General features: G+C 48.1%; 1 protein-coding gene across 2 annotated transcripts; it reads right to left on the reverse strand.

Moving 5' to 3' along the window:
- Nucleotides 1-1,275: 1,275 nt before the first annotated feature.
- On the reverse strand, nt 1,276-6,660 carry LOC311594008 (putative speedy protein E7). 2 transcript variants are annotated; one of them, XM_084775448.1, is made up of 9 exons: nt 6,493-6,660; nt 5,411-5,595; nt 5,041-5,112; nt 4,484-4,600; nt 4,112-4,318; nt 2,458-2,516; nt 2,073-2,158; nt 1,482-1,656; nt 1,276-1,395 (listed from the first exon to the last, which is right to left on the reverse strand). In XM_084775448.1, exons 2-9 carry the CDS (start codon nt 5,499-5,501, stop codon nt 1,336-1,338), a joined length of 867 nt encoding a protein of 288 aa, XP_084631574.1. In that variant the 5' UTR covers nt 5,502-5,595; nt 6,493-6,660; the 3' UTR covers nt 1,276-1,335. The 2 variants fall into 2 exon arrangements, with proteins under 2 accessions (XP_084631574.1, XP_084631573.1); XM_084775447.1 differs by having other exon boundaries at nt 5,041-5,157.
- Between the last annotated feature and the right edge of the window lie 5,030 nt (nt 6,661-11,690).

Here is an 11,690-nt window from a genome sequence, read left to right on the forward strand (position 1 = left end):
ATTGCTTGCCCCGTATGTGGACCTATTCTCACCCTCTGATTTCGGTTGCTCCTTTTTTTCCCCTGGTCCCCTGCTACACCTTAGAGCCTGAGCTTGCTTTTTAAGTTCTTCCTCTTCTGGTCCAGGACTCCTGAACCTTGTGTGACATCACAGCTCCCAGTCCTCAGTAGGATGGACATAAAGGTTTTCTTGGACCTTTCTAAGCTGCTATGGGATCCAATGAAAGATTCTGAAGGTAAGCCCTTGCAGGCCGCCATCCTTGAGGCCTGAGGTTCGCTGGCCGCATTGTGTTCCGGAGGCACAGGCTCTCCCTGGATCCTTCACCCTGAAGGTATAAGGGGAACCCTAGGATGTATGTTGGCTTCTTCAGGTGCCTGGATCATGGGGGAAAGCTCTGGCTTCTTGTTGAGGGGAGGGAAAGGCAGGGGTGGGCAGGAGCTACAAGGAGAAAAAGAAAGTGTCATTAGGGATAGAAGGTAACTCCCTGCATATCACAAACAGAATTCACAGTGAAAGATCAGGCTCCAAGTAACAGCATCCGAGTTGCCATGACTACTGATGGCGGATCCTCAGCTCCCTTATTTGTGTGATTGAGGTGAGTTCTGCCATCCTAGACAAGGCCTGGGGATGAGGCAAAGCTTCTGCCAAATGGGGTTTATCTTGTAACTCAGAGTTCCTGGTGTCATCTTCCCTTATGGAGTGGATTGCTCCAGTGTTTTTTATCTTTGAATATTTTAAATGTCACCTGAGTGCAAACTGGAGCTGTTGCCTAGACAATGTAAGTTTAAATTATTATTGTTATTGTTATTATTATTGTTATTATTATTATTATTATTATTATTATTATTATTATTATTATTTCTAGACAGGGGTTCTCTTTGTTAGCCTTGGCTGTCCTAGACATGTTTTGTAGACCACCTGCCTCTGCCTCCCGGGTGCTGGGATTAAAGGCACGTGCCGCCACAGCCAGCTGAGTTTAAACTTTTTGTGTGTGTTGAGTTAAGAAACAAAATAACACGACACAACAAGAGGGACATGCAAATTGAAACAGTGTCATGGATTGCACGTCCCTGTGATGCAATCCAGCTGGAGAATTGTGATTTAAACACTCTCTGTACCTTGGCACTGCTCAGATACCCCCATCCAGGAGGAAACGCCAAGATGGAGAACAACAGAGCTTCCTCCCATGTCTACACAGCCCAGAATACAGCTTCCGGGGCCCAGAGGACAGAGCCAGGCCATGCATGTGGAGCCCCTGGCCAGGCCCTCCACTTGCCTGCCTCACGTGCAGCTCCATGCTCCACGACCCTGCTGATGGTTCCCAGGCCTGGGAACCTAAGCGGTGCTCTGGCGCACCCGGCTCCAGACCCAGTGGTGTGGGTTCTGGTTCTGGATCTGAAAGGGAAATGAGAGGTGGATCCCAGGGCCCATCCTTGCTCTTCTGTGGGTGGAACCCTGTCTACCCACTCCCCTGGCTGCACCTCTTCACACTGCTCTCGCGTGACCCAGGCTCGGTAATCCATGGCTTGGAAGAAGTCCTTCTGCAGCCTCAGGAAGTCCTTGTACAAGTCCTGCCAGGTGTCTCGTCCCAGCAAGAATTGGAAGATGCTCCTCTTGGATACGGGGTCATCCTCTTCCATGTCACAGGCAATGTAACTGCCACAGGGAGGCAGGGGCGAGGGCGGGGGTCGGGGGAGAGCATGTCCCTAACTGTGACAGATGCAGGCGGGAGCACAGAGTTGAGAGAGAGAGAGAGAGAGAGAGAGTGGGGAGGCGGTCTGTGCAGGGTGACCTTGGTCTAGATCGTTCCCGGGGCGTCTCTGATACAAAGCCTACAGCTCCCATTCACTTCTCAGCCCAGGAAAAGGAAGCTTTCCTGGCCTCTAGTAGTTTCTGCCTTCTCAGCCACTTTCATGATGTCAGGACCCTCTCTTTCCTCCCCTTCCTGGTCCCTTGAAAGTTTCAACTACTCTGGTTTGAGGGTCACCACTTGGTCCTGGGAGAGTGATGGCAGCTATAAGAGTTGGGATTTGGACAGATGGAGCACTGGTCCCCAGGAGATGGATGCTCACAGGGCCAGGAAGAAGTGGATCCTGTTGTAGAGGTGTCCTGGGAGCCCAACTCGGCCAAAGTACTCCACCACCATGGACAGCAGGTACTGTGTGGAGAGAGAGCTGGTGAGAGGAGGTAGGCTGAGACATCTCAGTAGGGCCTGGACCTTCTGCATCCAATTGTCACACACAGAATGAGGGGCTGGGGTACATTTGTTTTGTGACTATGAGCTGATTGGAAAACCGGAAAGGAATTTTGAGGCTATAAGAGGGACAGGAAGTGTGTCTCCCCTGCCTCTGTCCTTGAGAGCAGACCTGGGTTATCCTGGCCTCACACAGTCTAATATTTTCTGCCTGTCCTCTTAAGGGCTGTGACTGTAGACTGTTTATCTTAGGCTACAGGTACCTTGTCAGTCACCCTGAAGAAGATGTCAGCTGCCAAGAAGTTCTGGACCACAGGATCATCTGCAAAGCAAGCAGGCATGAGAGGGACTTGGATCTCCTATCTTGTTGACCATGTGTGGGATTGTAGCTTCCCAGGGGAAGTTTCAGGAGCAATGTGTGGTCTCCAGACCTCTCCCCCTGAGCTGCTTCCTTACAGAAAACAGGACCTCTCTTAAGGCACCTTCATATCAGGAACATGGTATGCTCCTGGCATCAACACACCCATGTTGCTTTTGCATGTTGAAGTTTGCTGTTGTAGATTCGTGAGCTCAGTCAGTGACGTCATTTGATACTTCTCCTTACATCAGGGATTTAACGTACCTCTCAATGTTAGGTTTTATTTTGGTCAAAAACTCAGGTATGGCCTTAGATCTCTAGGACCCCACAGCCTGTCCGTTTACCATATTGGGACCGTGCCAAAGTCCCCTGCCCTGTATGACAACTGACTCTTTGGGCAGAGAGAGAGAGAGAGAGGGGGGGGGGGAGAGAGAGAGCCCTTAGCGCCATCCTTATAGCTTGGCCCCATCCCTGTCTTCCCTGGGTCTCCTTTCTCCCTGAGGTAGTAACCAGCTTCTCCTGCCCCACAGGAAGCCACCTGTGCTCAGAGTCCCTCCCTGGAAGCACCCTTTTCTGGTGAAGACCTATGCTTGTAGGGTCCTGTGTGTTTTTCACCAGTTGCCCAGGAAAATAACACTTGGACAGCACATGTCTCCTGCAGTTTCCCTGACATTCAGAAGGGCACTGTCTGATAGAACATTCTCAAGTGTTTAAAGCATTCCTATGCCACCCTGTAGGCATTGAAAAGTGCCATCCAACATGGCACCCTATAGCCAAATGTAGGTATTGATACTGCCATCCAACATGGCACCCTACGGCCACATGTAGGCATTGAACACTGACATCCAACATGGCACCCTACAGGCACATGTAGGTATTGGCACTGCAATCCAACATGGCACCCTATGACCACATGTAGGTATCGAACACTGGAAATGCAGCAAAGGAGACTGAGGAGCTGAATGGATGTGGTTTGTTTAATTCATTTTAAACAGTAAATGACTGGTGGATACTATACTGGGTAGTATACCTGGGTGTTGTTTCCAACCTGCCTCACTTGGTCCCAGATCTATGGCCTGTTATCACCACCTCAGAGAGACCGTCTGTGCCTTACTGGCTTCATAGGTCTCTGCTGTTGTCATGCTTGCCCAACTCTAGGTGCCATGACCTGAAGCTCTCCTGTGAAGCTAGCAAGAGTTGATAGTAACTCTATTTTGTAAACATTTGGGCCTTTTTGGTTTTGTGTCTTCCTGATAGCACATCCCAAAGCCAGATGAGTGACATTTCCTGTTTCACCAGTCTGTACCATCTTGACTGGTGGGGTTCAGTGGTTGGTTCTATGAGTGGAGAAGCCCCACAACTTTCATATTCATGTGTGAGGCTGTTTACCTTCTCTCCAAGGACTTAACACAGAAGGGAAACACCTCCACACAACCAGGGCACCCATATTCCTGTTACCCATGAGCACTCTGGGGAGGTTAGAATTACTGCTCCCTACACTCAATTCTCAATTTTGAGAGCTGGCCCCACGTATCTAATTCTCGGTTCAAAGAACCCACCCAGAAGTCGGTAGAAGGCTTCAAGGTCCTCAGGGCGGTAGCTGGGTCTTCTCTTCTTGTTCATTATGAGTTTTGTCCCCTCGATGCATTCCACAGTCCATATGGTCCTCCTCTTCCTCTTCCTGGGGAACTTGGGCTCTGAGGCAGCTTCAGGGGCGGCTTCAGAGGTGGCTGTTCTGGAAGATTCCAGACTGCTCTCCTGGGTGGCTGTGGGAACAAAAGCTCCTCAGTAAGCGTGGATGTGGCCACACTGGGAACTCTGGCAACTCCCTGACCATTACTGAGGAATTTATTGCTTCCCAAGGACAAAGTGACAAGGACAAGTGTCTCTTCATACAGGGACAAGAATGTCCAGAGATGATAGACACATACCTACTTGGACATCCTCAGATGTCTTTGTCTTCTGGACCCTCTTCCTTTTGGTTTGCTGCTCAGGGACATCCGCTGCAGAGGCATCATTAGAGACAGGGCCGACACAGGCCTCTGGATCTGTAAGCAGAGAAGACCTCACATGACCACAAGAGGGACAACTGGGACATGGTTGGGTTTCTTCCCTTCTCATAATTCCAATGTGACATCTGAAGCCATCTGGGATGGCCTTCATGTACCTACAAAGGAGACTAGACATCAAGTCACTATGTACCATATTCTTTGTCAGGCACCAGTTTCTTCCTGGTGTCTCTTTTCTGGATCATTCTGTGTGCACAATACCCCCACGGAGACAAATGAATATGTTGGTCTTCTGTCTACCATAGCTACAAAAGTGAGCAGGTGATGTTCTGGCTCAACAGGCCACCCCTTGCTATGGCCCCTGTAGAACGTGATTTAGGAGAGCTTGGGAAGAAAGAGGGGCCACGCATGGTGGCCATGCTCTTTTGAGCCTCATTCATACTTGGACAAGAGTACCAAGGGGACATCCAGACACATACCGGTCTCAATATTCTCCAGTTTCCTTTTCCTTTGTCTCCTCCTCCTCTTGGATCTTTGCTCAGGGACATCCCCTGTGGAAACATCGTTGGAAGCCAGAAAGCTGCTGACCTGTGGAGCTGCAGGAAGAGAACACCCCGCATGACACCGAGAGGGACCTGCTTGGCCAATGCTTGGCCCTTCTCATACACAGTGAGGAATTTGTACGTAACATCTGAAGACATCATCTGGCACCTATATCTCTTGCCATGCCCTGTAAAAACTTGACTCACAATAGTTGGGGGAGAGGGAGGAGCTAGGAGCATCGGCCATACTGTTCCCCTCTTCATTCATCTGGGGGCCAGGGCTGAAAGCACCAAGGGCCATACACACCTGTCTTTGTTCTCCCAGGTCCTTTTTTCTTTTGATCTTTCATTGGGTCCTGAAGCGTTGGTATGCTACCTGAGGCAGCTGGGATCGACATAAAGGGATCCTGTCTTCTTTGGTTTCCTAACCAAGGAAGCGGCCCAGCCTGATTCCAAGGCCAGGCTATTTCTGTGTAACCTTTTTTTTTCCCCCTAAGTCAAAAGAATAGTAAAAGTTGAAACAGTGGTTAAATGGTTAATGGCAGCTGAAGGTCTTCTTCTTGTGTGGTGATGGGACTTGAACACATGCTGGGGCGTCACACGTGCTGAGGAAGTGCTCTATCCTGGAGCTCTACCCCAAATTTCCTCATTCCTTGTGAAACTGGAATTTACTCTATGCTAAAGAAGGCCTCACTTGGGGCTAGGGTGATGGCTCAGTGGTTAAGAGCCCTGATTGCTCTCCCAGAGGACCTAGGTTCAATTCTCAGCACCCACATGACAATTCGTACCTGTCTAACTTCAGCTCCAAGGAAACCTGTCACCCTCACACACACATACATGTGGGCAGAACACCAATGAACACACACACACACACACACACACACACACACACACACACACACACATGGCCTCACTTAATCCTTGTAATCTGTGAACTAAAGACTAAAATTCACGTGCTTTACACATGAGAAGGTAGTTCCTGGACTTGCCTAGAGTGTGTGCCTTGCTGTGGCTAGGCCACTGTTCATTTGCCAATGGGAGGGATGGCTACTGAGCATCAGTCATGTTTCCAATAGGGTCAGGCTGATGACTTTACACACCTGTTTTCTTTGCCATCACCTCTTTACGTAGCTCTGTGAGCCACTAGAAGTTCACAGGCAATTAAATCTCCCTAAAAAGACAACCCATGTGGCCCACACCATCTTCCTTATGACTCCTCCAGGGCTGACACTGGTGGACAAGAGTCCTCTTGAACGGCCCCCCTGTTGACACTTGACTTTCCTTTTTGTTCACTTACTTCCTGTTCGGTTTCCCTTAATTTAAAACCTGTTTCCATTCCCACCATATCACCAATTGTCCATCTGGAGTCTTCCAGGGGACCCATGATACACCTCAGACTCTCTGAATGATTGTAGTTCAGCACCTGACGTTCAGTCTAGTGTAGCAATGGGTGACACTCACGCGTGAGCACCTGCTCTGCTCTCTCGAGATCTAGGCTTTCTCAGAGCTTACCCAGAGCTCAGTCTCACAACTGCGAGGAGAGCACTGACAGCAGTAGCTAAGCGAACTCAAACATTCTAAAGGCACTGTTGACATCACACCACTAACCAGAACCTGCTCTCTGGTCTATTAAAGAAACAGACCCCAGAAGCCGGCCATGGGCATCTGGGATAAAGGGCTGGCATCTCCTGTAGACACTCAAGTGATCATCTCTTGTCCCACTGCTAACTTTCTTTTAGACTTCACCTTCTGCCTAATCAGATTGTTCAAGGTTACAAATGAAAAGTACATTCCCGAAAGAGTAAATTTGGAACACACGCAGTTAAGCACTGGCCCCTCATCTGTAGTACAAAGCTAGGCATACAGTTTATTTTGTTGTCGTCTTTAGTTCCGATCATGATACAATCAAATCATCTTTACAATCTTATTTGCTGGTAACGAGGTTGGTATGCAGCTCTCAGGACTTATACTTAGAGGTCAATCATACATCCCTTCCTCCCAATGATCCTCTCACGAGATCGGCTTGCATAGCCAATTCAGCACCCCAGGGAGATGGACATTGGGAGAAGTCTTACTTGAGCTTTCCAGATTCTCATGCATGTGCTTATGTGTCTGCATGTAGTTCTGTGCAGCTGTGTATCTTGTGTGTGCTTTTGTGCTCTCTATCAAGATGTGCAGAATTCTATGACAAGGAGCCACCGTAGCTCTCAAAAAATTCTGTTTCCCCAACATCTGTGGCAACCATTAATTTTATCTGTGTATAAAGTGAGGCTATGACTGTGCGCGCGTGTGCACACACACACACACACACACACACAGACACTGACACACATATATACTGGTGGGGGCGGGGAGGTGACTAGGCAGTTGGAGGCGTAGCTTAGTGGTGGAGTGCATGCTAGCGTACAGGGGGGCCTGAGTTCAATCTCCTGCACTGGAAACAAAAGAGAAAATGCACAATGTTCGTTTCGTATCAGTTTTTGCTGACTTCAGTCCATGGTTGTTTGGCCATGTTGTTGTACTGAGGCAATCTATCACTGCACGGACTATGAGGTAGACCACGATGCTTACCTCATGATGGCTGGGAGGTAAATGGAAGGAAGAACACCACAACCCCCTTCTGAGGGACCCAGACTCAGCCTCTTCAAGGGCCTAGCACCTCCAAGTCGGCCTCACCTCACCCAGAATGTTCTACCACACCCAGAAGCTGGAGAGCAAGCTGTAACATATGGCCTTCTGGGATCCTGCAGACCCCAGCCACAGCAGTACGAGGAGGAGCAACTTGTCTTACCTCATGGGCAGCATCTTGTGGTACTATTATTTTATACTTTACATGTATTTTGTTGTTATTTTAATTGACATTTTTCTAATAGCAAATGATAATTTTCCCATATACTTTATGTATCCTTTTGGGAGAAATGTCTGACCATGTCTTTTTGTTGTTGTTGTTGTTTGAGACAGGGTTTCTCTGTGTAGCCTTGGCTGTCCTAGACTGGCTTTGTAGACCAGGCTGGCCTTGAACTTAGTGATTTGCCTGCCTCTGCCTCCCAAGTGCTGGGATTAAAGGTGTGCGCCAACAATGCCCGGCTTTAGTTGTTTCCTTCTTATTATAGAAGTGTGTGTGTGTGTGTGTGTGTGTGTGTGTGTGTGTGTGTGTGCGTGCCAGAGATAGATGTCATCATCTTCCTCAGTTGCTTCTCCATCTTATTTTGGGGGGACAGGACCTCTCAATGATCCTTGAGCTCTCTGCCTTGGCCAGGCAGGTGGGCCAGCGAGCCCCCGGGATGTGCCCACCTCCACTTTTTGATGCTGGGCTAGGGATGCTGGCCTCCAAGCCTTTCTCTTTACATGTGTGTCGGAGAGCCAAGTTCTTGTCTCTGCTCATGCAGTAAGTACTTTATTCACGGAGTCATCTCCCATTTTGCATCCTTTCTACGGTCTGGAGACAAGTCCTTTGTCAGTTATGCAATGTGCCCATCTTTCCCCTTGGCCCCTTAAAGGTCTTCCTTCTCCCATAAAGGTCTTTCACAAAGCCAAAGTTGCAAATTTCATGAAATAAAAATTATTTTTATGTTCTGCCTTGTTTCAAGTGTGCTAAGAACTCTACCTAGCCCCAGATCCCAAATATTTGTATATATTTAGTTCTGTGGAGTTACACATGTATTTTCAAAACCTTTGAAGATTTCCAGCAAGTCCACAATCCCGTAGAAGGTAATTGTAAGTGGTTTGCACAGCCTGAGAGGTGCGAGTTGAGTCCATTTTTCACTGTGGAATTGGTCTTGCATTAGAATAGTTTTTGACAAAGGTCTCTTTGCATTTACTCCTTTGTAAGAGTCCTATTTCTCAGGTAGGCTTGGTGTCACATTTGTACAGTCCTACTACAGGCTGAACAACTGCCTGGCCACCCACACACAGGACCTGTGTAGATCCGGGAGCAGCAGCCTGGCCTAGGAGGTGAGGGGAAGCCTGTAAGGACACTGTCTGCCTGGTGTGGAGAAGAAGGTAAGAGGTAGAGAGACTACAGCAACCTCACACATCCCCGTAGCATGTGGGTCCTGCAGCCTTACGTGTTAGCCTGATGGTGGCTTGGATATGCCGCCCTGCCATAGAAATCATAGGTGTTCAGCAAGAGCATTGAACGGGGCAGAGCAAATTACCAAAGGCTCCTTGTAGTGGGTGTTTCTGTTTTGATCCCAGGTGTGAAACATCCTTGTGTGAGGGTGTGAGGTGTGTTTTTGCTGGAAATGGACCTGTGAGAGAACAAGTGATGTTTGTCCACTAGAAGAGGAACCGCCTCTTGAGGGGGCATGGTCTTTGCCAGCTGATAAACAATCTAGTATGGACTCTCCCCCCAAAACAAGGAGCTTGGCTTTTTTTTCCTTCTTGCTTTTTGCTTTTGGCATTGCGTTGCAGAGCATCCCTCTGCTTCCAGATGCTCCTAGAGAGAACCGCTCCAGAGGACTCTTTGAGGTTCCTGCTGTTGCTCTGGATTCTGGCTGCTGAGGTTGCCATCACCTTTGCTGAATTGCTGGTTTGCTGTTTAATGCATCTGCTAAAATCCTGACTATGAAGAGTTGAATCACTCCAAGGAACTAAGTCTAAAAAGGTCTATTTGTGTTCCCATTAACCTATTTTCTCTTCTGTCTAGGGTAGATGGGACAGAAGGTAGGCATAAGCATTTAAAGAACCCCAAATAAAGTAGATTTGAAAAAGTTTAAAGCAGCCAGGCGGTGGTGGCACATGCCTTTAATCCCAGCACATGGGAGTCAGAGGCAGGTGGATCGTTGTGAGTTTGAGGCCAGCCTGGTCTACAAAGTGAGTCCAGGACAGCTAAGACTACACAGAGAAACCCTGTCTCGAAAAACAAAACAAAACAAAAAAAAAAAGAAAAGAAAAGAAAAGAAAAAGTTTAAAGTCTATATGCTCCTATTAAATAGTAAGCAGTATGATATAAATTCAGTGTGAAAAGCCAGATTGAAACACACATTTTTATAAGGCTATACTGCTACAAAGACATCGGTGAGTCACAAGTGGATGGAAAAGGAAAATCATAGCACATCCAGAGGTGTGTGTGTGTGTGTAGTCACACAGAGGCCTCATTCATTTTACAGGGAGCAGTGATTGTGAACACCGAGGGGGACCATTGACACATGGAGGATGGACTGCTGGGACACAGAGAGGGTCACTGGCACATGGAGAGAGGACCATTGTCAGAGAAGACTATTGGCATGGGAGTCATGGCATTCTGGGGATCATGTGCCGGTTGAGATGTCCCCGCAGATTGGCATGGGGGGAGAGAATCCTGGGCAGCGGAGCCTCTGGTTAATGGGTGCTTCTCTCAACAGGCCCTGAAGACTTTAGAATACATTGTTATTACTGTGATCTTATGTAGATGGCCCCGGCTGCCTGGTAAGCACGCCTTATTTCTTTCCTCACCATCAATTTGTGTAAAAGACCAAAAAGTAATATTTCTTTCATTTAGCTAGAAGAGATTTGCAGACTGGACAGTGAGAGGGAAGGAAATAGTACCACACATGTACTGTTGTCCTGGAATGTAAGTGTAAAAACACTTTGGCTCTGAATATGAGTTCACGGATCCTTGGTTCCTGTGCCAATGCAATTTCCTGTCCACTTACCCCGGGGTCCATGGCAGGACTGGCTGAAGCATCATCATGTGTTGCCTGCAAAGGTTCATGAGAACTTGTCAGGCCCTAATGGGACATGTTTAGGGTGGCTTAGAGTGCCCCCTAGTGGGGCCTGGACAGTGTAGGACCACAGCAGATGGCACACGTATGTGATTAGGCAGGGGCATTAAAATTGTGAAAATGTCACCATCTTATATGTATAAGAGGCAAGGATTTTATTTATGTCTCCTGTAAGTGAGCCAGTTGCTTGGCTACTTCACACAAGTTTTGAGAACACAGCTATCATATGTGGGAGAGTGTTTGCAGAGAGGAACTTAGAAGGTCCCAGCTGGACGTGACCTGTGGCATTTGTAGGGTAGCTTATTAAGTTAGGCTTATTTATTCTCTCTCGTGTGTGTTTATGGAGCTCAGTTGTTTTCCCTCTTAGGGAAGGTGGGAAGTGTTTCCGGTTCCTGCCAGTGTTGCTGAGCCTGTGGGACTGTGTTCCTTGGCTCTGAGGGACAATGACCCTGCTTAGAAGAGTTGTCCTTCTGCAGCTCCTGGTTCTCAGACATGCTCATGGGACCATGCTTTCTCATGTTTCCATGCAGTAGGCCCATGGAATCTCAATTTCCTGTGCAAGAGCATAAAGAGGACCACATGTGTAGTGATGTCATTCCTGACCTCTCCACATACAACAGGACCACATCTGTAGTGATGTCATTCCTGACCTCTCCACATACAACAGGACCACATCTGTAGTGATGTCATTCCTGACCTCTCCACATACAACAGGACCACATCTGTAGTGATGTCATTCCTGACCTCTCCACACACAACAGGACCATATCTGTAGTGATGTCATTCCTGACCTCTCCACACACAACAGGACCATATCTGTAGTGATGTCATTCCTGACCTCTCCACACACAACAGGACCACATGTGTAGTGATGTCATTCCT

This window comes from Acomys minous (genome assembly GCF_964271855.1).
Source record: "Acomys minous genome assembly, chromosome: 3".
NCBI lineage: Eukaryota > Metazoa > Chordata > Mammalia > Rodentia > Muridae > Acomys > Acomys minous.